Source organism: Salmo salar, chromosome ssa06 (assembly GCF_905237065.1).
Source record: "Salmo salar chromosome ssa06, Ssal_v3.1, whole genome shotgun sequence".
Lineage (NCBI taxonomy): Eukaryota > Metazoa > Chordata > Actinopteri > Salmoniformes > Salmonidae > Salmo > Salmo salar.
In genome coordinates this window covers 18,460,405-18,487,423 of record NC_059447.1, presented here as the reverse complement: position 1 = coordinate 18,487,423, position 27,019 = coordinate 18,460,405, and the positions used below count along the sequence as shown (strand labels likewise).

Sequence of the window (27,019 nt, the reverse complement as noted above, 5' to 3'; positions counted from 1 at the left end):
TGTCATTAGAATGATGAAGATACGGACAACTAAGCGTATTTAATTTAACTGTTGAAAGCGAGGAAGGAATGAAGCAACAATAGAGAGAGAGAAAGAGGAGGTAGGAAATAACATTCTGGGAAATATTATGAAAGGTATATATGAGTCAGCATACCAATTATAGACATTTTTATATTTCAAAATTAAAATCAAATTCCCTAGCCTACACATAGAACTTTGTAGGCCGCATGTGCTGCACCAGAATTGCATGTTCTCTCCCAACTTTATCATGATTTGAAGGAGGTGCATAATTCAGATTGAATTTATGAACACACCCGAAGTCATAAAATGTCTAGCTAGTAATTTGTTATTCTAGCAAGATGTTGCATAGAAACAGCATCAACTTGCTCAACTGAAAGAATACCGTTTGTTTACACTTAAGAGTATACTAAAATGAATTCATACTCATTAAGTATGTAGTATACATGTTGTTAGTATGGGTAATTGAACACGGCTCATATTTGTATGCAGCTTTATTAACTCAATGATTTAAAAAATATATTATATTGTTGGCAAACTGATTGTGTAAACAGGTGGTGATCAAAACAGGTGGGGAACCCTGAATGACGGGTCAACACTGAGCCTGTCATATATGTATTGGATAATGGCACAGGATGGCTCTCTACTCCTAGTAACAAAAACTGCTAAATGATTCCATTATGGGGGCTTACACTACTGGAACCAACCACACAGTGGCAGCATTGTGATGTAGATGTGACAACATGAATGAGCATTTGTTGCAATTTCAAATACTAATGTTTATGACCCAGGTCTAATGCACAGGATGTGTTCATTAGAGCACAATGTGGAAAATTAAAATGAGTGTTTCTTATTGGCCAATTCCAGGTGTAGAACCTCCCCGATTCAGTCCGGTTTCTTCCGTTTGGTGCATAATGAACACGACCCTGATCTCGCACAGAGACATACACACAGAGACATACACACAGAGACATGGGTTGAGAAAAGGAGAAGGCTTTTATTGAGGGTGTAATTTACAGTGGGCGGGGTAGGGACGGTTCATGTTTCTGGAGTCTGTTGTTTCTGCTCTGAGGGTTTGGGTTGACTGTCCTGTGTCTGAATAGAGAGCTCCTCATCTAGACGCTCCTTCGCTCTCACCACCTTCAAATACACAGAGGAACGGACACACACACACACACACACACACACACACACACACACACACACACAGACAGGACACACACACGAGCAGACAGGACACACACACAAGCAGACGGACACACACACAAGCAGACAGGACACACACACAAGCAGACAGGACACACACACAAGCAGACAGGACACACACACAATTAATTGATCAAAATCCTTAGCAGTACACCTCCATACATGGCAAATCCTATTTGTCTACTGTTCTGTTATCATAATGACACATTGACATTGTAAATATTCATTTAGACTACCACTGGATCTGGCATGTGGTGTCCTAATATAAGGCATGATAGTGACTACAGGTCTAGGAATGTGCGCTGTCACCAGCCTAATTTCAATTATCACCAGGACAGCTCTGTGCAAGGCTCTGTACAAGCACCAAACAGGTATGAAACCCAAGAGACTCAACTTGCCATTACGCCCAATGAATACCTCAAGGAGGTGGTCTGAGTCTTCATCGTCACAAGGAAGCAATTGCTTGTTGAGTCACCTGGTTTCAAGCCTCTCTGACACTAGTAAGCACTGGCTCTCACAGAGATGGAGTCATACTGGAAATGAAACAATGACCTCACCTAGTAAGCACTGTCTCTCACAGAGATGGAGCCATACTGGAAATGAAACAATGACCTCACCTAGTAAGCACTGTCTCTCACAGAGATGGAGTCATACTGGAAATGAAACAATGACCTCACCTAGTAAGCACTGTCTCTCACAGAGATGGAGCCATACTGGAAATGAAACAATGACCTCACCTAGTAAGCACTGTCTCTCACAGAGATGGAGCCATACTGGAAATGAAACAATGACCTCACCTAGTAAGCACTGTCTCTCACAGAGATGGAGCCATACTGGAAATGAAACAATGACCTCACCTTGGACTGTAGATAGAAGGAGCCGCCCACTGCCTTGTCGTTGACTTTAAAAAGGTGTTCATAGTTCTGTTGACAAAGTACAGCAGGTCAGTCATGAACAGGTTGGCCCCACCAATGGCCTGATATGGAAATACATTTACAACCATACACACACTTGTCTGTCTTGTATGTAGGCCACATGAAGGAACTTCCTGTCTTCTAAATTTGTGAGTGTGGCCCTGTCCAGAAAACCCCCTAGCCCACGCCCTACCCCATACACACTTGTGTAAATATGACTGGATAGGGATTAACAACATGCAACATCTCTTCCTAGCCTGTTAGGGGACAAGATGGAGGTACCGGTACATTGTTTATACCCATCCAATCATCTGTGTGTGGTGAAGTTCCTAGGGGAAGGGGACAGGGACAGGGGCAGGGACAGGGACAGGGACAGGAACAGGAACAGGGGCAGGGACAGGAACAGGGGCAGGGACAGGGACAGGGACAGGGGCAGGGACAGGGACAGACAGGGGCAGGGACAGGAACAGGGACAGGGGCAGGGACAGGGACAGGGACAGGAACAGGAACAGGGGCAGGGACAGGGACAGGGACAGGGGCAGGGACAGGGACAGGGGCAGGGACAGGGCCTGTGTTCTCTGGGTGTTGTCTTCAATGTACTTTAAAGTGTGTGTACCTTCTGGAGCTCCTCAGGGGTGAGCGTGGCGATATTGAGGATCTGCTGGGCCTCCTGTAAGGTCATCCCAGTGAGACTAGAGGCTGCTGCTGACTGCTGGCCGGCACGGCCCCTGGCCTCCGCTGCAGCTTGACTGGCTGCAGACAGAGACAGAAGAGACAGGGTTGGTCACCTTCTCAGGTAAGGAAATTTATGCAACAGAATTTGTTTCTCTCTCAATAGAGAGAAAAAGAGAGACAGGTAGAAAGACAGGCTTAATTTCCCTAAATGAGACATGTTTTCACAGTCCATTTTACATTGAAATATCATATAAAAGCATTGTTGAGTGAGGAACATACCTGCATATTCTTGCCGCAATGCACGTGCAAACGCCCGTCCTACCACCTGCGCCCCCATGACAATGATCTGCGCAAGATATTTAGCCTACACAGAGACAACAGACAGATTGTTAGTTACACTTTATGTCAACAGAATGCAACAGTCTGGTTTGGCTCAAGAAGGCCTAGTCTTGCGACAGATTACAGCTCATAATGAATGAATGGCAACCGCAATGTAAAAACCCACTTCTCCCCCTCAGCTCACATTAGAACTGGTTAGTTTCAAGCAACATTGTGTTGACAGTCAACATTGTGAACCAGCCATAGGCATACTGTTACAAAAGTATTTCAGATCAGACAGAGCGGGCAAAGGTAGAGCAGGTTTGATGCACGCACAGTGACTGCAGTGCAGTGCCGATGAGAGCATCATTAACTACAATGAACAAAACCATAAAACGCAACATGCAATCATTTTTACAATTTTACCCGTTACAGTTCATATAAGGAAATCAGTCAGTTGAAATAAATTCATTAGGCACTAATCTATGGATTTCACATGACTGTCGGTCACAGATACCTGTAAAAAAAAAAAAGTAGGGGCGTGGATCAGAAAACCAGTCAGTATCTGATGTGACCACCATGCAGCGCATGTTGTCCAACTCCTCTTCAATGGCTGTGCGAAGTTTCTGGATATTGGCGGGAACTGGAACACGCTGTCGTACACGTCGATCCAGAGCATCCTAAACATGCTCAACGGGTGACATGTCTGGTGAGTATGCAGGCCATGGAAGAACTGGCAGTTTCAGCTTCCAGATCCTTGCGACATGGGGCCGAGGATTGTCATGCTAAAACATGAGGTGAATGACAAGACAATGGTCCTCAGGATTTTGTCATGATATCTCGGTGCATTTAAATTGCCATTAATAAAATGCAATAGTATTCGTTGTCCGTAGCTTATGTCTGCCCATACCATAACCCCACCGCCACCATGGGGCACTCTGTTCACAACGATGACATCAGCAAACCGCTCGCCCACACGACGCCATACACGTGTTCTGCGGTTGTGAGGCTGGTTGGACATACTGCCAAATTCTCTAAAATGACGTTGGAGGTGGCAATTCTCTGGCATCAGCTCTGGTGGACATTCCTGCAGTCAGCATGCCAAATGCATGTTCTCTCAAACCTTCAGACAGACATCTGTAGCATTGCGTTGTGTGACAAAACTGTACATTTAGAGTGGCCATTTATTGTCCCCAGCATAAGGTGCACCTGTACATTGAACATGCTGTTTAATCAGCTTATTGATATGCATGCAACACTGGTCAAGTGGATGGATTACCTTGGCAAAGGAGTCGTAAAAAATGACAGGGTCGTAAAAAATGTGTGCACAAAATTGAGAAATACGTTTCTTGTGCCTATGGAACATTTCTGGGATCTTTTATTTCAGCTCATGAAACATGGGACCAACACTTTACATGTTGCGTTTACATGTATTCAGTGTAGTTAGCTCGCTTGTTAAAGCAACAATATGAGCCAACTTCCTAACGTTAGCTACAAAGGTAGAAGACATATCAAGGATACATTACGGTTGCATAAGCTAAATTAGACAGCAAAGATTGGCAAGAGAAGCAAGCAGCGTTTCTCCTTCACAGCTTCCCTCATCATGACATAGCAATTCATAGCGTTTCAAAATACAAAAATATCTCACCATTACTTATACCCGGGTTTATCCGATTATTTACAGTACAGTACACAATAAGAAGGTGGAGGAGCACGGCGTTTTCACATGTACCCCATCAAGGTCGCAGTAGGTTCAAAGTTCAAGGGCCAAACTCGGAACAAAGATATTCGAGTTTGATGAAGATCCACAAACCGCGCTTTCACTGTCTGAAAATACTGCTCTCTAGTGGATGGCTGTTTAAATTGCACCAATCATGTCTTGCCAGCAGACCAGACCTGTTTGCTTACAGCTAGCTGCACTAGGGTCTGACAGCATGACCTCAATCCAGGATGAGAAATACGTTGTACTACGAATTGTCCCATTGTTGCACCGGAAAGATTGAACGACTGCTCATTTTTACAGAAAGCTGCCCTTTTAATCCTCATGCTAGGTAGAAAGTGCTTTGAACAACAATGGATAGTCAGCCAATCAGGCTCAGTGCGGGCTGTCATTGCGCTATGGAATGTCAGTGACAAATTCATAACATTGCCTGTTTTTGCAGTAAGCAGGTCCCCTGTACAGTACCTGCGCCCATGAGGGGAGTAGGTTAAGTCAAGGTGGCGGAGGTGAGCTTTGCTGAGGGCCCTGACGTGATTAGAAGTGCTTTTAGTTGAGATTTCCTATTTAAATACACCGTACCATGTATCCTCCAATGAGATGTATTATTGTCTCATGTGCAAGAGATTATTACTATGTTACTTTGTTTCAAAAAGTACCTCGTATCCTAAGGAGATGTTTGATTTAAACCATTAGCTTCTGAGTTAAACAATATGCTTTTGAGTACTCAGATGGTAGTAATGTGTCACTAATCACAGTGGCTGCAGTCCACCGTACCATGCCATCAACCTACCTAACACCAGGCTTGCCATGCAGTCCTTCATCAGTCCTGTTTGGCAATAGGTAAATGTAATTTCATTCACTTTATTTTTCCTTTCCCATTGTTTTCATTCAAGTGAAATAATAGCTTCTATTATCTTTCTCCAGATACCCCTATTGTGGCCTGAGTTGGAAACAGTATTACTGTTGACATTATATTCTAAAATGGTACTAACCACCCGTGGGACATCTGTTATTGCTTTGGACATGATTTTCATGAATTAGGCATATACTTAAAAGTGTTTTTCTCTTGTCTCCGTCAAGACAATAGGATTAATAATTGCTATATTAGCTTACATTAGAATGCACTGGGGAACTAGTGGGAGGGAATTCTAATGCCACTGAATCATTTTGAATGAATAGAGGCCAGGGCCTTCAGCAAAGCTCAGCCCATGTACCTTGACTTAAACTACACCCCTCATGGGCGCAGGTACAGGGAACCTGCTTACTGCCAAAACAGGACTCAGTCTGGTCTTCATACTGTACTGTATAGCAATGTTATGAATTTGTCATTGTGAATTCATTTACTATTGTATGTACTGTTTTTGTCCCTACAAATGCTTTTTAAACATGAATGACGATGTGATATGGTGTATTTGTTAAGACAGTGTCCACCAGTTATGTTTTTAGAGCTCGAACAAAGAAATAAACAATTCAACAACAACAATGTTCTTTTGTGTGGCTGTTTATTGCCTTTGTTAATGCACCCTTGACAACAATGACATGGATTACCAATTAATTATTGTACTTCAAACGAGCATCCAGAGTTCGGGGAAAGTTTGACATACTAAGCCATTCCCCACAAGGGACAACATAGTCCGAACACAGCCTGATTGGCTGTCTATCCTTTGCTGTTCAACACAAGTTCTAGTGCCATTAGCATGAGGATGAAAAGGGCAGCTTTTCGGAAAAACTAGCAGTCGTTCAATCTTCCCAGAGTAACAGTTGGGATAATGGGACAATTCGGAGTACAACACATTTCTCATTCCTGGATTGAGGTACGTTTTCCAAGCCATATCTCACGCCGGCTCTGTGGTGTCTTGATCTACACAGTCATGCTGTCTGACCCCAGTGCAGCTCAGTGTAAACAAGCGTAACCGTAGTGTAGGAGCCATTTTGGCCTGTTTATGAGTAGTGTATATGTTGTCTGTCAAGGGTAATTTGTACTTGTTTTGTACACTAGAGGGCACTATATGTTGAGGTCATGGGTCACTGGTCATGTGTGTATATAGGTAGCACAGTTGACCAGGAAGGGTTATCACAGGTGACCAGGAAGGGTTATCACAGGTGACCAGGAAGGGTTATAACAGGTGAGAGGAGAGCACATACAGTTGTTACTGTATCACAGATACAGCTTATAGAATGCATCTCTCTGTACCCTTTTCTATAGGAATATGTGTTTTGGAGCCATTTATATTTTATATACGCAATAAATGGAACTTCACCCCAAAAGAGTAATGTTTGGAAAGCTGATTTTTGTGGACGAGTTACGGACAGCTCTCTCCTGTGCAGTTCATAGAGAAGCGCCACTACAGGTCGGGTCGGAATCTCCTGGCAGACATAAGTAGATTTACTAGTTTACCCCTTTTTCTTTGAGATTATCAAACGTTTTCCCCTTTAAACATACTTTTGTTTTAAGCAACAAATTGAAAGACAAAGAAATGGCATGTGTACAAGGTTCAAACAGTTGTTTATTGCAAGGCAACATGAACATTCCCACAAAACCGTTATTCATAAGATGGACAGAGAAATAATGCATTATTCAAAGTATAAAAGAGATTTTTCTTTTTGTTAATTTCCCAAAGAACAATGTAAGACATTTGAGAGATTGCAGGCACAAAACACATGACAAACTCACAGTCACTGACACCAACGATATCTAGGCCCTACAGTCAATGCATTGGTGTCTGTTCACTTTTCAAGTACAACACAATGGCTGTGTTTACACAGGCAGCCCAACTCTGATATTTTGCCCAAGTACTGGCAAAAAGCTCTTATCTGATTGGTTTAAAGACCAATTAAAAAATGATCAGAATTGGACTGCCTGTGTAAACTCAGTGAGTCTGACTACTATTCAAGAATGCTTGGTTGGTTCCAGTCTTTCTGTCATTGTAAACAACATGATTGGTTTGATCAGACTTGGATTAGCCTATTAAAAGTATTGCCTTATGCTGTACTAGTCTTGATCATGGCTGCTGTGATTGCATCATATAGTAATAATACTGTAAGTTATTAAGAAAAAGTAACAAAATGATTGTTTACTACAGTATAATAAAAGAATGAGCTCCTTTAGTGAGGAATACTTCAATAACAGTCTTAAGACGAAGTGTTAACATATGAGGTACAGGAATTCCAGTTATACAGTCTATCAATCTAGAAAGAAAGGTACAGATACATACTACTCCCCACCATATTACAACCTCAGAGATCCACAGACACACTCCTGTACAACTCCCACAGGAGGTGTTTTGGCTTTTCAATACATGACACCCACATGTAAGAACGTCACACACATTTTAAGAGTCCCCCAAACTATCTGCTGGCTGAACTAAGATATGAACCTGGGTCATGTTCATTACGGCACACAACGGAAAACGTTTTGAAATGCTTTGCAACATGGAAAATGAAAATCCAGGTAATCCCTCCCTGTTTGAGGTTGTTTTTGTCCGTTTGGTGACTAATGAACACGACCCTGGAGTGGTACAGGACTGTTAGTAGATCTTTATCACTGGCCAGAGAATGAAGCTACCTAAACAACAAAATAATATTCTATTCCTATCAATAGAAATCAGCCATGCTTTAACCTGAAGGCTATTTACCCTGTTGTACCCTGTCTGTGGTTTTTGCTGTGCGCTTGTTGAGACCGTATGAGGATACCACTGACCATCTAACATCCACGGACTACAGGAGCTGGAGGTGCAGATGGGATATCCAGGTGCAGAGGTGGAGAGTGAGTCTATGTGTGTGTGTGTGTGTGTGTGTGTGTGTGTGTGTGTCAACATATAGTGATGCATAGGAGGTGGTAAATCTGGAAGAACATCGATACTGTATTCAAGAGCATGCGTTTGAGTTTTTCATAGTTACTGTGTTTAGAAGATTATGGAGTATGGTTCATGTAGGCCCATAAAAAAGCAAGCAGTGGTCTAGTCATTATTATTATGACACAGGTGTAAGGTTAGGAGTGGTGCCAGACACACAGGTATAAGGTTAGGAGTGGTGCCAGACACACAGGTGTAAGGTTAGGAGTGGTGCCAGACACACAGGTATAAGGTTAGGAGTGGTGCCAGACACACAGGTGTAAGGTTAGGAGTGGTGCCACACACAGGTATAAGGTTAAGAGTGGTGCCAGACACACAGGTGTAAGGTTAGGAGTGGTGCCAGACACACAGGTGTCCATCCAGTGTGGCGGTAAGGGCTGGGTTGTAAGGGAGTGTTGGGAGTCATTTAACTATCTAGCCTAGTAGGAATGGTAGCTATTTACAGTACAAGGCAGCTGCAAGTCAAAGGTCAAATTGGTGTGAGGTTGCCTTTAACCACAGACCTAGGATCAGATTCCCAACCCCCAGTCCTACCTTTAAACATTATGGGGAGGAAAACATATCTGATCCTGATTCAGTCAATGGTTAGAGGCAACATCTACTTACTCAGAGTAATAGGGGTTGATACGAGGATATGGGAGGTAGGGCTGCAAAAGTCTGGTAACTTTCCCTAAAATGTTCAGGAAAATAAGCAGGAAATCCAGGAATTCTCCAATTGGGATTTCTGGAAAATCTAGACATTTTGTTGACAGAATTTTGCAACCCTAAGGGCAGGTTAATGTTATGCGTTTGAGAGATGTTCTTTTGACATAGGATGCATCAGTGGCACACAGGAATGACACGTTTCAGTCCAGCAGGCCCCTTGGCTACTGCTGGACCCTGACTGGTCCGCAAGGCAACACACACTAGTCACCCTGAAAGACACAAGAGCATGGGTAAATGTGTGTGTGTGTGTGTGTGTGTGTGTGTGTGTACATTTGTGTTTGTGTGTGTGTCACTCACCCACTCATCGTCTTCTACTCCCTGGAAGGACTCCTGTGGTAGAGGGTTGTCGTCCATGTTCCCCAGCTTGCCTATCATGGCACTCAACAGCTGTAGTACATACAGATGGTTAACACACTATAGTCCCACTACTGACTAGTGGTGAGTACCAAGACAGATGGTCAACACACTATAGTCCCACTACTGACTAGTGGTGAGTACCAAGACAGATGGTTAACACACTATAGTCCCACTACTGACTAGTGGTGAGTACCAAGACAGATGGTTAACACACTATAGTCCCACTACTGACTAGTGGTGAGTACCAAGACAGATGGTTAACACACTATAGTCCCACTACTGACTAGTGGTGAGTACCAAGACAGATGGTTAACACACTATAGTCCCACTACTGACTAGTGGTGAGTACCAAGACAGATGGTTAACACACTATAGTCCCACTACTGACTAGTGGTGAGTACCAAGACAGATGGTTAACACACTATAGTCCCACTACTGACTAGTGGTGAGTACCAAGACAGATGGTTAACACACTATAGTCCCACTACTGACTAGTGGTGAGTACCCATATCTCTCATTTAACATGATATCAATATGAGCAAGACATATTGAGATATCGGTTTATCCTTGTTGTTAACCTACACTATTAGGTAATGAACATGCATGAGTCTTGCAGGGACAAACCCTCTCACAGGCTCTCAACAGCATAGTGAACTGGCGCTTCCCATTGTATTCAAACTGGTTAGGTATGTCTATTTGCTACCAGAATATTTACGTCTAGCCCAATAGAAAACCTGCAAGCAGTTGTCTGGACTTCACAAAGCCGTGGAAATGAACAGAAAATGAAACATTCATACATGATATCGATATAGATTTTCCCATCACTACTAATAACTATTCACACTATTACTGTGACAAAACATGACAAAACAGTCACCAAGCTTCTAGGTAGCTAGCTGCGCCCACAGAGAAATACTAAGATAAGATGCTTGTACACATTCAGATTAGGGATGCACGATATATCGGTGGTATGCTGACGTGCATACCTATATAACGTAGGTACACGTGCAACACAGCATTCCTAACCTAGCCCACAATGCCTCTCGCACTGAGATGCAGTGCCTTAGACCGCTGCGTCCATGTGTGTGTTAACTATTTCACTTAAAAGGCCGCTTAAATTTTTAATATCGGTAGCGTTTTTTTTGTCAAGGAAAATATCAGATATCGGTATTGGCCAAAAATGTCATATCACTGGATCACTAATTCAGAGAGTAGCAAGACACACACACACACACACACACACACACACACACACACACACACACACACACACACACACACACACACACACACACACACACACACACACACACACACCTCATCTTTCTTCTGCTCGTCAGTCTTCTCCTCCAGGTAGTGAGAGGATGGAAGGTACTTTCTCACTTGGACCTCCTTGGGCGCCTCACTCACTGAGAGGACAGACAGGCAGACAGATGGACAGACAGTGACAGTGAGACCAGAGAGTTGGGAGGGGTTAGAATGGCAGTGGGCCACTGTGTATATACAGGGTTGTGTTAGAATGGCAGTGGGCCCCTCACAGCTCTCTCCACTGGCTTCCAGTCGAAGCTCGCATCCGCTACAAGACCATGGTGATTGCCTACGGAGCTGTGAGGGGAACGGCACCTCCGTACCTTCAGGCTCTGATCAGGCCCTACACCCAAACAAGGGCACTGCGTTCATCCACCTCTGGCCTACTCGCCTCCCTACCTCTGAGGAAGCACAGTTCCCGCTCAGCCCAGTCAAAACTGTTCGCTGCTCTGGCACCCCAATGGTGGAACAAGCTCCCTCACGACGCCAGGACAGCGGAGTCAATCACCACCTTCCGGAGACACCTGAAACCCCACCTCTTCAAGGAATACCTAGGATAGGATAAAGTAATCCTTCTAACCCCCCCTTAAAAGATTTAGATGCACTATTGTAAAGTGGTTGTTCCACTGGATATTATAAGGTGAATGCACCAATTTGTAAGTCGCTCTGGATAAGAGCGTCTGCTAAATGACTTAAATGTTAAAATGTTAAATGTGTATGTACTGGGTTGTGTTAGAATGGCAGTGGGCCACTGTGTATATACAGGGTTGTGTTAGAATGGCAGTGGGCCACTGTGTATGTACTGGGTTGTGTTAGAATGGCAGTGGGCCACTGTGTATATACATGGTTGTGTTAGAATGGCAGTGGGCCACTGTGTATATACTGGGTTGTGTTAGAATGGCAGTGGGCCACTGTGTATATACAGGGTTGTGTTAGAATGGCAGTGGGCCACTGTGTATATACTGGGTTGTGTTAGAATGGCAGTGGGCCACTGTGTATATATACTGGGTTGTGTTAGAATGGCAATGGGCCACTGTGTATGTACTGGGTTGTGTTAGAATGGCAGTGGGCCACTGTGTATATACAGGGTTGTGTTAGAATGGCAGTGGGCCACTGTGTATATACGGGGTTGTGTTAGAATGGCAGTGGGCCACTGTGTATATACGGGGTTGTGTTAGAATGGCAGTGGGCCACTGTGTATATACAGGGTTGTGTTAGAATGGCAGTGGGCCACTGTGTATATACTGGGTTGTGTTAGAATGGCAGTGGGCCACTGTGTATACAGGGTTGTGTTAGAATGGCAATGGGCCACTGTGTATATACAGGGTTGTGTTAGAATGGCAGTGGGCCACTGTGTATATACTGGGTTGTGTTAGAATGGCAGTGGGCCACTGTGTATATACGGGGTTGTGTTAGAATGGCAGTGGGCCACTGTGTATATACTGGGTTGTGTTAGAATGGCAGTGGGCCACTGTGTATATACGGGGTTGTGTTAGAATGGCAGTGGGCCACTGTGTATATACGGGGTTGTGTTAGAATGGCAGTGGGCCACTGTGTATGTACGGGGTTGTGTTAGAATGGCAGTGGGCCACTGTGTATATACAGGGTTGTGTTAGAATGGCAGTGGGCCACTGTGTATGTACTGGGTTGTGTTAGAATGGCAGTGGGCCACTGTGTATGTACGGGGTTGTGTTAGAATGGCAGTGGGCCACTGTGTATGTACGGGGTTGTGTTAGAATGGCAGTGGGCCACTGTGTATGTACTGGGTTGTGTTAGAATGGCAGTGGGCCACTGTGTATATATGGGGTTGTGTTAGAATGGCAGTGGGCCACTGTGTATGTACGGGGTTGTGTTAGAATGGCAGTGGGCCACTGTGTATGTACTGTATGTTCTAAAGGCAGCAGCACTAACCTAACTACTAGACCACAACAGGCCACATGCAGAGACACGGCGTGCAGACAAGTCTTCTCTGACTTGATTAGTGTCAGTCAGGTCTGGAAGAACATGGATCTTCACACACGCTAATAGCTCTTAACAACTTGTCCAATATCCTTTTCATTACATTTTAAATCACCTTTATTTGATTTCAACAGTCAAGCCCTCACTTCGGATGTTGTTAATTTTGGATAATTTAATTTACAATCACTACACCCTTTCTCATTCGTTTGATTGGCTGATGCCGATGTTCCAATAAAAGAACACTTCCTGTCACATCAAAACATATAGCGGCAAGAAAAAGTATGTGAACCCTTTGGAAATACCTGGATTTCTGCATAAATAGGTCATAACATTTGATCTGATCTTCATCTAGGTCAGAACAATAGACAAACAGTCTGCTTACAATAATAACATACAAACAATGTGTTTTTATGTCTTTATTGAACACACCGTGTAAACATTCACAGTACAGGTTGGGAAAGTATGTGAACCCTTGGATTTAATAACTGGTTGACCCTCCTTTGGCAGCAATGACCTCAACCAAACGTTTTCTGTAGTTGCGGATCAGACCTGCACAACGGTCAGGAGGAATTTTGGACCGTTCCTCTTTACAAAACTGTTTCAGTTCAGCAATACTCTTGGGATGTCTGGTGTGAACCGCTCTCTCGAGGTCATGGCACAGCATCTCAATTGGGTTGAGGTCAGGACTCTTGACTGGGCCACTCCAGAAGGCGTATTTTCTTCTGTTGAAGCCATTCTGTTGTTGATTTACTTCTGGGTTTTGGGTTGTTGTCCTGTTGCATCACCCAACTTCTGTTGAGCTTCAATTGGCAGACAGATTCTAACATTCTCCTGCAAAATGTCTTGAAAACTTTGGAACTCATTTTTCTATCAATGATAGCAAGCTGCCCAGGCCCTGAGGCAGCAAAGCAGCCCCAAACCATGATACTCCCTCCACCATGCTTTACAGTTGGGTTGAGGTTTTGATGTTGGTGTGCTGTGCCTTTTTTATCTCCACACATAGTGTTGTGTGTTGCTTCCAAACAACTCCACTGTAGTTTCATCTGTCCACAGAATATTCAGCCAGTAGCGCTGTGGAACATCCAGGTGCTCTTTTGCAAACTTCAGACATGCAGCAAATGTTCTTTTTTGGACAGCAGTGGCTTCTTCCGTAGTGTCCTCCCATGAACACCATTCTTGTTTAGTGTTTTACGTATCGTAGACTCGTCAACAGAGATGTTAGCATGTTCCAGAGATTTCTGTAAGTCTTTAGCTGACACTCTAGGATTCTTCTTAACCTCATTCAGTGTTCTGCGCTGTGCTCTTGCAGTCATCTTTGCAGGACGGCCACTCCTAGGGAGAGTAGCAACAGTGCTGAATTTCTCCATTTATACACAATTTGTCTTACCGTGGACTGATGAACATCAAGGCTTTTAGAGATACTTTTGTAACCCTTTCCAGTTTTATGCAAGTCAACAATTCTTAATCTTAGGTCTTCAGAGATCTCTTTCGTTTCGAGGCATGCTTCTTGTGAATAGCAAACTCACATTGTGTGAGTGTTTTTATAGGGCAGGGCAGCTCTAACCAACATCTCCAATCTCATCTCATTGACTGGACGCCAGGTTAGCTGACTCCTGACTCCAATTAGCTTTTGGAGAAGTCATTAGCCTAGGGGTTCACATACTTTTTCCAACCTATATTGTTTGTATTCAATACAAACAAGAAAAATACAATAATTTGTGTGTTATTAGTTTGTCTATTGTTGTGATCAAATTTGATGACCAATTTATGCAGAAATGCAAGTAATTCAAAAGGGTTCACATACTTTTTCTTGCCACTATACATGTGTGTCATTCCAGGTACACAGAACCAGAAGACTTCGCTCAAAGCCTGTATCGGTAATTTTACGTTATAGAAGATCTCTGCCTCACATTGAGTTGATTGACGATTGGCTGTCAGAATAGATTTAGCTAGTGTCACCATCATGTCAAAGCACAAGGCAGATAATCTTGTCAAACCCAGGACTTGGCCCATGAAAGCGTGGATAGGTTGCCCCTTATAAACTGTACCTGCTCGGCTTCTCATCTGACATTCAAAAGGAGGATCTAAAAGTAATGCTGTTGACTTCAGTCCACTGTTTGTACTATATGTGCCTGGTCGGAGCAGAGCTGAGGTTAGCCCCTACCTGGGGTCATGTCTTTGGGCTTGAGGCTGATGGAGTGGTGCTTCCCATCAGAACCAGCCAGCCAGGCTGAGGCTGTCAGAGAGGACTCCCACCACACTGCTGTGTCTGTGTACACATCATCCTGGAAGAACTCTTTCTGTGGACGGACAGAGAGGAGGGAGGGAGACGAGCCACGACAGGATTAGTTCAGAACTCAAACAGCTCAAACTCCACAGACTAAGTACAAACAGGGGTTCACATACCAAACCCTTTTTACTGGTAGTCCTTTGAGGCCCTGGTCTGAAAAGTCATCAAATAACTGCAGGTTTTTCCTATTTCCCCCATATATACAGTAGATGGCAGCGTTCAGCCATAACTCACTCTGACGCGGGGGACTCTAAAGACCACTGGCTCTATGGAGGTCTTACTGAGCCTCAGACCCCTGGCCACCTCTACCTCTTGCACCACACATTCAGTCTTCGGCAGGAAGGCCAAGCCCTAAACACAGGAAACAGGAAGTTCATGCAGAGAGATTCTACAGGTCTACAGGAGCCAGAGTAATTGATTAACAGATTGTCAATTAGTCAGTCAGTCAATCAATTCACAGACATTTTTATACAAGTCACAAATTCAGGGAAATGTTTTTATCCATTGACTACAAAACATGTAATAAGAAGGAGCGGGATATAGGAAATGAGAAAAGAAAGAGGGAAAAGCAGGGATGTAAATGCTGTAAACATAAAGCTTATACCTTGTGGGGCTCTGAGGAGTTGAAGCTGGCACATTCCAGGAAATAGGGAGCTTCTGGCACTATCTCAAAGATGTACACTCGCGTGTCACCCTGGTAAACGTAACAACAACAACAATAAACAATGGCTGTGTAGGTTTCTCGTGTCAAAGTCTGGGTATGGAGAGTCAGTATGGATCTACCAATCCACCACCACCAATGGCCGACATTAACCCGGTCCCAGATAGTTTTTTGTTGTCTTCTAGCCATAAGAGTTGGCAAGACAGCACAAACAGATCGGGAACCAGGCGAGGCAGACATTATTATCATTAAGCACAAGAGTCTGTAACAGACTTTCAACACAACATCAAGTCAATATGGGTTCTATTTTCTCTATACAAAAGAAATGCTCTGTTTATTTGTTTGTTTGTTGTTGTTTACCTTTCCGGTGAGGATGACGACGCTGGTGTCGGGGTCGTAGAAGGGAATGAGGGTGGAGGGCGAGACGTCGGTGGGGGCGCTGGCGATGGCCCCGGAGGACAGGGACTCAGCGGAGTGCAGGTACAGGGTTCTCTCACTGCGACTGCAGAAGGGGGAAAACACATCGGGGGTCAAAGGTGAGGTGAACTGTGGTGACATCATCAACGAGGTCTCGGGTCAGAGGGGTTGTTTTCCTCTCGTTCACCAGGACCATAAAACCATTGGTGCAGTTTTTTGTGTGAACCAAGATTATGGGTAAACTACATGTCAGACTGTCTGAATGGTCATACACAAACGATGAACTGAATGAATTAAATGAAGGTAAATGGATTAAGCACAAATTGAAGCTCAACTACCAAACAGAAATACAGAGAAATATTCACCTGTCGAATCCTGACACCATCAGGTATTTGCCGTCACACACCCACACCACACGGGCCCCTCTGTGGCCCTCAGGACCTGCACCCTCCTGCAGAGAGAGAGAGAAGGAGAATGAGAGAGAGAGATATGGAAATACTCTGTTTCAACACAAAAAGGTTAAAAACTCCTCAGGTCTCCTGTACACACACCTGTACTGGGTCAGCAGACTTGCGAGGGTCGTAGATGCGCAATTTCCCATCCTTACACACCGTGGCCAGGAGTTTACCATCCGGACTCCACGCCATCCCAAATATCTATATGCACACCAGGCAGGAGAGAGGGAACAGAGAAAGGAACGAGTGAAAAGTTGAAATGAAGTGAAGGAGACAGGCAAAATGCACATTCCTTGTACATACTGTAGGTAGGATCAATCAATCAATATCCATCCATCAACCATTATTATTATCCCAGATAAATTCTACCACGCCCCTATTCTCTAACAAAACCAGTGGTTCTACCCCCTGCCAATGCCACATTCCTTATGTCCTGCCCCTTTCCCTCCTCCCCCGTCACCTGATCCTGGTGTCCCCGGAGTGCTTTGACCTCGTCCCCAGACTCCAGGTTCCACAGGCGCACCGTCTGGTCGTAGGAGGAGGATGCCAGCAGGCCCGACGCCAGGGGGTGGAACTTGACTGAGTAGATCTTCTCGGTGTGGCCTGTGATTGGTCAAAACCACTGTCACTCACTCACATTCTATCAATCAATCAAGATATGATTTATTTCTATTGACAGATTGATCATGTTATGATCTACTCAGTAAGTCACACAGTATAAGGCTATATATAAGGATAATACCGGTATCCTGTTCATTTCATTTCTGTCACTCATTGAATGAAGGATAGTGCACTGATACATATGTGGCTAAATTCACTCACACATCTACATGTTCAGATATTTCACATTGGACCCCAAAAGCCCCAGCTCTGAGTCTAATTTCATTGAACTACTTTAATTGAACTGAATTGGGCTCCAGGCCCCTGTGGAGTGTGTCTTACCCTGCAGGATGGCCTCTGGCTCAGTCAGGGTCTCTGTCAGACCCCCCTCAGGCACCTGCCACACACGGATCTTAGCATCGTCGCCCGCCACCACCAGTCTGTGACTGTTGAAGGGGTCCCAGGAGAAGTCAGCCACATTGACAGAGTTCTGGATGGTGGGCAGGCCCGTGTCCGCTAGCTTCCCAGCCTGGGACAACTGAGGAGGGGAGGAGGAGGGGGGCACTGAGATACGTCCCTCTTTCTTTCATGTGTGAACCAATAGAACCACATCTTTGGTCTAATATGGTGGCCCCCACAGAGATCCTAAATGATTATTTAGACTATTCATTCCTATTATTTGATGACATTCTACTGTACATGTCATTCTGTAGTGGCTGCATATTATTTCATGTTGGTTGAAGCGCTGTCTACTCCCCTCCAACTCATAAGAAGACACAGCCCTAAAACACCCTCACTTTAGCACAATCCTGCTTTCTTCTCCAGGGCTCACTTAAAATAGATAAATACAAAGACAAATAAAAATAACTAAAAGAATACTACAATATTTACGATAAAGACACATTATCTTCCATTTTCTAAGTGTGGAAGTACCTCAAAGATGGCGATCTGACCCCCGGCTGTGGCGAGGGGCACGGCTACGCGATGGCGGTTGGCACAGAAGCCATCACACTCCCCGGGCGTGGTGAGGTTGAGCCCCTTCAGGTTGGTGAAGTGGGTGTCTCTGTGGAGCACCGCACCCTGCAGGTGACGAAACTTACTGCTGGGACCTGGGGGAGGAGGAGAGGGAGAGAGAGAGGGAGGAGTAGGAGGAGAGGGAGGGAGGGAGGGAGGGAGGGAGGGAGGGAGGGAGGGAGGGAGGGAGGGAGGGAGGGAGGGAGGGAGGGAGGGAGGGAGAGAAGAGGAGGAGAGCAGGGTGATTTTAGACCTTAGCTACATTATTTGTAACCTGGGTCTTGTTCATTAGGCACCAACCTGAAGAAATGATTGACAATGTACCTGGTCCAATAAGAAATGCTTGTTTTAGTTTTACGTTGCAAAACATTTTGTTACAGAGTGCCCAATGAACACAACCCAGGTACATTATTAGAAACCTAGTCCCATACTATATGTGCTGTGGGAAAGTCTTGTATGGTTAAAAAACAAGTTGGTTACAGCACATTTAGAATGTTACCAGGCTACATCAGACAGGGATACTGGCAGGGTGCCTGGTCCCAGATCTGTTTGTGCGCTGATATGCTAGCACTGTGTAGGATTGGGTCGTCAGACAGGTTCAGATTAGTGTCAGTTGTAAATACAGCTCAAACCAACAGTCAGCATGACATTATAACTAGATAATGACAAGGTTAGGAAATGAGAGGAGAGAGAGAGAGAGCCTTACCTAGCATTGAGACTGACACTGTCAAATGTTACATAACATACTTCCTAATACCATAACCGGATATGTAACACATAGCATTGTGGGTAATGTAGTACCGCGACAGTTTCCCAAAACAGCCTTATTCAGCATGTTGCTGATGGGAAAGGATGTGTGTGTGCGTATGTGTGGTGTGTGTATGTATGTGTGGTGTGTGTGTGTGTGTGTGTGTGTGTGTGTGTGTGTGCGTATTCACGTATATGTGTGTTTGTGTGTGTGTGAGATGGAGCACTGCTACTGTTTCCCAAACAGCCTTACCCAACATGCTGCTGATGGCTTTGACACTCTGGCTGGGGCTGGGTTGGAAGCCTGAGGAGAGGCCAGAGGTGGAGGAGGGGGAGCGGGACGGGGCAGCACTGCTGCTGGGGGAGCTCAGGGGACTGCTGGAGGTGGAGCAGCCTCGCACTGGAGCCTCCTGGAGAGGAAGAACAACAGTAATACATATACAATATATAATCATATAATTAAGCAATAAGGCCCGAGGGGGTGTGGTATATGGTCAATATACCACTGCTAAGGGCTGTTCTAACGCACGACACAACGCGGAGTGCCTGGATACAGCCCTTAGCTGTGGTATATTGGCAATATACCACAAACCCCTGAGGTGCCTTATTGCTATTATAAATTGGTTACAAACGTATTTAGAACAGTAAAAATAAATGTTTTGTCATACCAGTGGAATATGGTCTGATATACCACGGCTTTCAGCCAATCAGCAACAAGGCTCGAATCACCCAGTGTATATATCAAATATAGTGTATATGGTCTGATTAATATAAAATACTTTCTAGAGAGAAGGAATAATAATATGGTCACTAAACCAGATGTCTTTATCCAAAGCTACTCACAGGTTCACAGACTACTTTAATCTACAGACTTTAGATACTCACAGGTTTATCCAAGATATTCAATCAATACTGGATGTGTGGCCCGATGCAATAATATAACAACAATTACAGAGAAAATAAACAAAATCCAAATTCCATTTGTCTTAAAAAGACAATAAAAAGGTAGTTGCAAGCGGAGGGAATGAGGGAACGGAGGGAATGAGGGAACGGAGGGGACGGAGGGAATGAGGGAACGGAGGGGACGGAGGGAATGAGGGAACGGAGGGAATGGAGGGAATGAGGGAACGGAGGGAATGAGGGAAGGGAGGGGACGGAGGGAATGAGGGAACGGAGGGAATGAGGGAACGGAGGGAATGAGGGAATGAGGGAACGGAGGGAACGGAGGGAATGAGGGAACGGAGGGAATGAGGGAACGGAGGGAATGAGGGAACGGAGGGAATGAGGGAATGAGGGAACGGAGGGAATGAGGGAACGGAGGGAAGGGAGGGAATGAGGGAACGGAGGGAATGAGGGAACGGAGGGAATGAGGGAACGGAGGGAATGAGGGAATGAGGGAACGGAGGGAATGAGGGAACGGAGGGAATGAGGGAAGGGAGGGAATGAGGGAACGGAGGGAATGAGGGAATGAGGGAAGGAGGGAGCCAAAAGAGAAATGAAAGCGACCCATAGAGGGGGAGAACGGATGATGCTGGACACTCACCTCTTTGCTCCTCCCACTGGGCAGCTCTTTCTTAGCAGGCATCTGATTGGCTGGTTTAGCGTTGTTAGGCTTCTGACGATTGGATGGGTTGACACTGACCTTGTCAACCTGAGAAGACGCACATGATTTGATGTTTAAGAGAACAGCAGGCTATTGCTTGGTCCTGAAGTACAAACCACGCCAAAAACCAAGCACTTCTATTGGTACTGTATGCACATTGTATCCAAGTTAGAATACAGATTCTAGTTATATTGTGTAGAGTGATGGTGGTACATCCAAGTTAGAATACAGATTCTAGTTATATTGTGTAGAGTGATGGTGGTACATCCAAGTTAGAATACAGATTCTAGTTATATTGTGTAGAGTGATGGTGGTACATCCAAGTTAGAACACAGATTCTAGTTATATTGTGGAGAGTGATGGTGGTACATCCAAGTTAGAATACAGATTCTAGTTATATTGTGTAGAGTGATGGTGGTACATCCAAGTTAGAATACAGATTCTAGTTATATTGTGGAGAGTGATGGTGGTACATCCAAGTTAGAATACAGATTCTAGTCATATTGTGGAGAGTGATGGTGTTACATCCAAGTTAGAATACAGATTCTAGTTATATTGTGGAGAGTGATGGTGGTACATCCAAGTTAGAATACAGATTCTAGTTATATTGTGGAGAGTGATGGTGGTACATCCAAGTTTGAATACAGATTATAGTTATATTGTGGAGAGTGATGGTGGAACATCCAAGTTAGAATACAGATTCTAGTTATATTGTGGAGAGTGATGGTGGAACATCCAAGTTAGAATACAGATTCTAGTTATATTGTGGAGAGTGATGGTGGTACATCCAAGTTAGAACACAGATTCTAGTTATATTGTGTAGAGTGATGGTGGTACATCCAAGTTAGAATACAGATTCTAGTTATATTGTGGAGAGTGATGGTGGTACATCCAAGTTAGAATACAGATTCTAGTTATATTGTGGAGAGTGATGGTGGTACATCCAAGTTAGAATACAGATTCTAGTTATATTGTGGAGAGTGATGGTGGTACATCCAAGTTAGAATACAGATTCTAGTTATATTGTGGAGAGTGATGGTGGAACATCCAAGTTAGAATACAGATTATAGTTATATTGTGGAGAGTGATGGTGGAACATCCAAGTTAGAATACAGATTCTAGTTATATTGTGGAGAGTGATGGTGGAACATCCAAGTTAGAATACAGATTCTAGTCATATTGTGGAGAGTGATGGTGGTACATCCAAGTTAGAATACAGATTCTAGTTATATTGTGGAGAGTGATGGTGGTACATCCAAGTTAGAATACAGATTCTAGTTATATTGTGTAGAGTGATGGTGGTACATCCAAGTTAGAATACAGATTCTAGTTATATTGTGGAGAGTGACGGTGGTACATCCAAGTTAGAATACAGATTATAGTTATATTGTGGAGAGTGATGGTGGAACATCCAAGTTAGAATACAGATTCTAGTTATATTGTGGAGAGTGATGGTGGAACATCCAAGTTAGAATACAGATTCTAGTTATATTGTGGAGAGTGATGGTGTTACATCCAAGTTAGAATACAGATTCTAGTTATATTGTGGAGAGTGATGGTGTTACATCCAAGTTAGAATACAGATTCTAGTCATATTGTGGAGAGTGATGGTGGTACATCCAAGTTAGAATACAGATTCTAGTTATATTGTGTAGAGTGATGGTGGAACATCCAAGTTAGAATACAGATTCTAGTTATATTGTGGAGAGTGATGGTGGTACATCCAAGTTAGAATACAGATTCTAGTTATATTGTGGAGAGTGATGGTGGTACCTGTTTCTCGCCACCTTTCCACCACTCTGCAGCTGACATGGCTGCCGTCCGGCCCAAGGTGTCTGGGTACAGGTCTGCATGGAACTCCTGTCCTGACTGAATTAGTACACACAAAAGCAGACATACTCTAAAATGGAAGACATAAAGGCATACTGCCTGTTGAATGGTTGCTCGTTCCATAACTTTATTTTCCTCAGTGACTACAAAGACACTATTGCCAAGTCCCACCCATCAGTTTAGAAACAAGTACAGGGAAATAACTGTTGACATGGCATCAAAATGACAGATGGATCTGCTGTTACAGTAGCCTGAGAGATACTGGACCTTGCGGGGCACGTGGTAGTTGATTGGCACGATGAAGCTGTCCGTCAGCTGCAGGACCCGCATGACCTCACAGGACAGGACGTCCAATGCCAGCTTGGGTACCATGGCAACGCCTCGCGTTGGGGCGTCCGTCAGACAGTGGCTCACTGGAGAGAAAGAGAGGAGGAGAGAATAAGAGTGAGAAAGAAGGAGAGAGTAGAGGACAGACCTGGGTGTGTGAGAGAGGGAGTGAGAGAGGTAGGAGGACAGACCTGAGTGTGTGAGAGAGGGAGTGAGAGAGGTAGGAGGACAGACCTGGATGTGTGAGAGAGGGAGTGAGAGAGGTAGGAGGACAGACCTGGGTGTGTGAGAGAGGGAGAGGTAGGAGGACAGACCTGGGTGTGTGAGAGAGGGAGAGGTAGGAGGACAGGCCTGGGTGTGTGAGAGAGGGAGAGGTAGGAGGACAGACCTGGGTGTGTGAGAGAGGGAGAGGTAGGAGGACAGACCTGGGTGTGTGAGAGAGGGAGAGGTAGGAGGACAGACCTGGGTGTGTGAGAGAGGGAGAGGTAGGAGGACAGGCCTGGGTGTGTGAGAGAGGGAGAGGTAGGAGGACAGACCTGGGTGTGTGAGAGAGGGAGAGGGAGAGGTAGGAGGACAGACCTGGGTGTGTGAGAGAGGGAGAGGTAGGAGGACAGACATGGGTGTGTGAGAGAGGGAGAGGGAGAGGTAGGAGGACAGACCTGGGTGTGTGAGAGAGAGAGGGAGAGGTAGGAGGACAGACCTGGGTGTGTGAGAGAGGGAGAGGGAGAGGTAGGAGGACAGACCTGGGTGTGTGAGAGAGGGAGAGGTAGAAGGACAGTATTGGAAAATGATCAACCACTGATGATCTGTCCTTACCTTGGGAAAGGAATGGTTCACTGGCAGACACCTCGAAGCAGTCAATGACACTATCTCCCTATGGAAGAGAGAACAAAGCAGACAGGACTGTATTTACTGAGGAAGATAATAGTAAAAGATGAAATGAGGCCAGCTGCCTTCATCCAATCTGTTAAGGGAGACAACAAACTACGTCTTACCATCCCAGATACTGTGAGGAGGCCTGAGTCTGGGTCAAACAAAGGCATCAGGGTCCTGAGAATGGAGAAGTGGGGGGAAGATGGAGAGAGAGAGTAGAGGGAGGGAGGGAGAGAGAGAGTAGAGGGAAGAGAGAGAGGAGAGAGAGAGCAGAGGGAGGAGAGAGAGAGTAGAGGGAGGGAGAGAGAGAGAGGAGGGGGAGGAGAGAGAGAAGAGGGGAAATGAGACAAAGAGAGAGAAGATTTTCAAGAAGTTGCAAAACAAGTTGAATCAATCACAAAAATCAACAGGCCAGTTTAGTGTAGTTTCAATCACCAACCACTAGATGGGGAAACACACCACTCATAGGAGAAATGCTCCATGTCGTAGTTCAGTACTATGAACCTTAACATGCACTGCAGATATCCTGTCATTATAAAGAATAACAACATATTAATCAAAGCAAGCACAAAAACATTTCTGGCATTAAATTACAAATTGAGGGCAAAAATTCTACACACACACACACACACACACACACACACACACACACACACACACAGTGTCCAGGGGACTTCCTGTGATAGAGTCAGAAGGGAAGGGGTGTGTGAGGTCACAGCTTCACATCACAGACAGTCCCTCCATGAGAATGACAGAGCAAGGCATCATGGTCAGAGAGAGAGAGAGAGAGGAGAGAGAGAGAGGGGATGGTTGTTGATAGTGAGGAAGATAGAGGTAGAGGTGGAGGGTCTGATAAAAATACAGACCTTTCAGAATATCTGTTGTATTTTATATATCTATATTTATCTGAATGTTCCACAACGCTGTGCCCCACTGAACACAACTGGCTGGTCAATCAGGCCCATTCTATGGCTGAATGTCACACACAAAAACACACACACACACACACACACAGATCAACCAGGGTGAGTAGTGATGTCATGATGTATAAATATGAATCTAATGACAGACTGGAGTAGACTGACTGTTCTCCCTGCTACCGCTGACCCTATAGGGACATGGAACTGTCTGTCTGTCTGTCTGTCTGTCTGTCTGTCTGTCTGTCTGTCTGTCTGTCTGTCTGTCTGTCTGTCTGTCTGTCTGTCTGTCTGTCTCTGTGTGTATCCCAAAGCACACAGCAAATAGACTTTCAGAGTTGAACTCTGAGAAGCTGAATGAGAACAAGGACATGCTGTACAGACAGACTTCTGGAAACGTGCTGTGATTGGTCCCTTGTTCAAACCAAGGTGTTTTGGTTGTTTCTGATGGAAGTGGAACTGAATAGGGGCCCCGCTACCCCCTATTTCCATCTCCCTCTCTCTCACACACACATCTCTTTCTCTCACACTCCTGCAGATTGGACTGAACCCCTCCATCCCTCTCTCTACCCACCCCAGCCCTGTGAAGTCAGTGAGGGGCGGCCACGCTTCGTTAGTGCCTCTCTGTGTTCCCATGTCCAAGTCAGTCCACAGGGAGCCCCTCCATTCCCACACCCCCTTGTTCTGTCCACCCCTCTCTCTCCCTCCTCTATGTCTCCAATAGGTGCAATACCAGCTATGTCTGCAAATTGCCCTGTCTCTCATTCCCTTATCTCTGTATGTTTATCTTGTGTTTTCTCACACTATCCCATAGGAGAAACTTACACCAATCACACAGCTGAATAATGGACTTCTGGCTTTATCACAGATCATTGTTGCTGTTTTCTACAGTGTCACGCTCCACAGCACTGGGACTGGTGTGCATTTTCACACACACCCCCAGACCAATGACTGTATATGTGAATGAACAAAGCCATCGATCACGTGACACCATTCATATATAACTAGGAGTAAAGTGACTAGGCCACAGGATAGGTAGTAGACAGTAGCAGCAGTCTATGTGATGAGTCCAAACAGTGTAAAAAGGGTCAATGCAGATATTCTGGGAAGCTATTTGGTTCATTATTTAACAGTCTAATGGCTTGGGGGTAGACGCTGTACAGGGTCCTGTTGGTTCCACACTTGGTGCATTGGTACCGCTTTCTGTGCAGTAGCAGACAGAACAGTCTGTGTGTGTGTGTGTGTGTGTGTGTGTGTGTGTGTGTGTGTGGCACCTTACACCTAACTGGGTGTTACGGTCATGTTGAGCTCACAGTGCTTTGAGACGTGGCATACAGTGCATTCAGAAAGTATTCAGACCCCTTGACTTTTCCACATTTTGTTATGTTACAGCCTTATTCTAAAATGGATGAATTTGTTTTTGTTCCCTCATCAATCTACGCACAATACCCCATTATGACAAAGAAAAAAATGTTTTTTAAAGATTTTAGAAAATGTATTCTAAATAAAAAACATTTACATAAGTATTCAGACCCTTTACTCAGTACTTTGTTAAAGCACCTTTGGCAGGGATTACAACCTCAAGTCTTCTTCCACTCAAGGACATTCAGAGACTTGTCCCGAAGCCACTCCTGTGTTGTCTTGGCGGTGTGCTTAGGGTCGTTGTCCTATTGGAAGGTGAACATTTTCCCTAGTCTGAAGTCCCGAGCACTCTGGAGCAGGTTTTCATCAAGGATCTCTCTGTATTTTGCTCCGTTCATCTTTGCCTCGATCCTGACAAGTCTCCCAGTCCCTGCCGCTGAAAAACATCCCCACAGCATGATGCTGCCACCACCATGCTTCACCGTACAGATGGTGCAAGGTTTCCTCCAGACGTGACGCTTGGCATTCAGGCCAAAGAGTTCAATCTTGATTTCATCAGACCAGATAATCTTGTTTCTCATGGTCTGAGAGTCCTTAAGGTGCCTTTTGGCAAAGTCCAAGCAGGCTGTCATGTGCCTTTTACTGAGGAGTAGCTTCAGTCTGGCCGCTCTACCATAAAGGCCTGATTGGTGAAGTGCTGCAGAGATGGTTGTTCTTCTGGAATGTTCTCCCATCTCCACAGAGGAACTCTGGAGCTCTGTCAGAATGACCATCGGGTTCTTGGTCACCTCCCCAACCAAGGCCCTTCTCCTCCGATTGCTCAGTTTGGCCGGACGGCCCGTTCTAGGAAGAGTCTTGGTGGTTCCAAACTTCTTCCATTTAAGAATGA

At 44.9% G+C, this 27,019-nt stretch overlaps 2 protein-coding genes across 2 annotated transcripts in view; both read right to left on the bottom strand.

The window, feature by feature from the left end:
* Positions 1–995: 995 nt before the first annotated feature.
* Positions 996–4,930, bottom strand: pam16 (presequence translocase associated motor 16). Its single transcript, XM_045719876.1, has 5 exons — positions 4,780–4,930; positions 3,093–3,177; positions 2,755–2,891; positions 2,082–2,147; positions 996–1,158 (listed from the first exon to the last, which is right to left on the bottom strand). Exons 1-5 carry the CDS (start codon positions 4,780–4,782, stop codon positions 1,057–1,059), a joined length of 393 nt encoding a protein of 130 aa, XP_045575832.1. The 5' UTR covers positions 4,783–4,930; the 3' UTR covers positions 996–1,056.
* A 2,408-nt stretch (positions 4,931–7,338) lies between these two features.
* The window catches only part of coro7 (coronin 7), a 258,173-nt gene continuing 238,492 nt past the window's right edge, over positions 7,339–27,019 (bottom strand). The window contains exons 10-27 of the mRNA XM_045719873.1: positions 23,974–24,028; positions 23,795–23,852; positions 22,919–23,064; positions 22,595–22,690; positions 20,762–20,869; positions 19,472–19,628; positions 18,391–18,566; positions 17,800–17,995; positions 17,318–17,460; positions 16,954–17,058; positions 16,768–16,853; positions 16,346–16,487; positions 15,929–16,018; positions 15,559–15,675; positions 15,199–15,334; positions 11,085–11,176; positions 9,708–9,797; positions 7,339–9,619 (exon numbers count right to left, since the gene is read on the bottom strand). Coding sequence (XP_045575829.1) covers positions 9,611–9,619; positions 9,708–9,797; positions 11,085–11,176; positions 15,199–15,334; positions 15,559–15,675; positions 15,929–16,018; positions 16,346–16,487; positions 16,768–16,853; positions 16,954–17,058; positions 17,318–17,460; positions 17,800–17,995; positions 18,391–18,566; positions 19,472–19,628; positions 20,762–20,869; positions 22,595–22,690; positions 22,919–23,064; positions 23,795–23,852; positions 23,974–24,028 — 2,002 coding nt within the window. The 3' untranslated portion in view covers positions 7,339–9,610. The remainder of the gene's footprint in view (positions 9,620–9,707; positions 9,798–11,084; positions 11,177–15,198; positions 15,335–15,558; positions 15,676–15,928; positions 16,019–16,345; positions 16,488–16,767; positions 16,854–16,953; positions 17,059–17,317; positions 17,461–17,799; positions 17,996–18,390; positions 18,567–19,471; positions 19,629–20,761; positions 20,870–22,594; positions 22,691–22,918; positions 23,065–23,794; positions 23,853–23,973; positions 24,029–27,019) is intronic.

Bases quoted from the DNA above. Each gene is read 5' to 3' on its own strand.
- pam16 (XM_045719876.1), bottom strand. The intron at 2,148-2,754 runs GTACACACACTT...CTTTGTCAACAG, and splicing joins CCCCTGAGGAGCTCCAGAAG to AACTATGAACACCTTTTTAA. The intron at 1,159-2,081 runs GTGAGGTCATTG...GTGTATTTGAAG, and splicing joins CCTTCTATCTACAGTCCAAG to GTGGTGAGAGCGAAGGAGCG.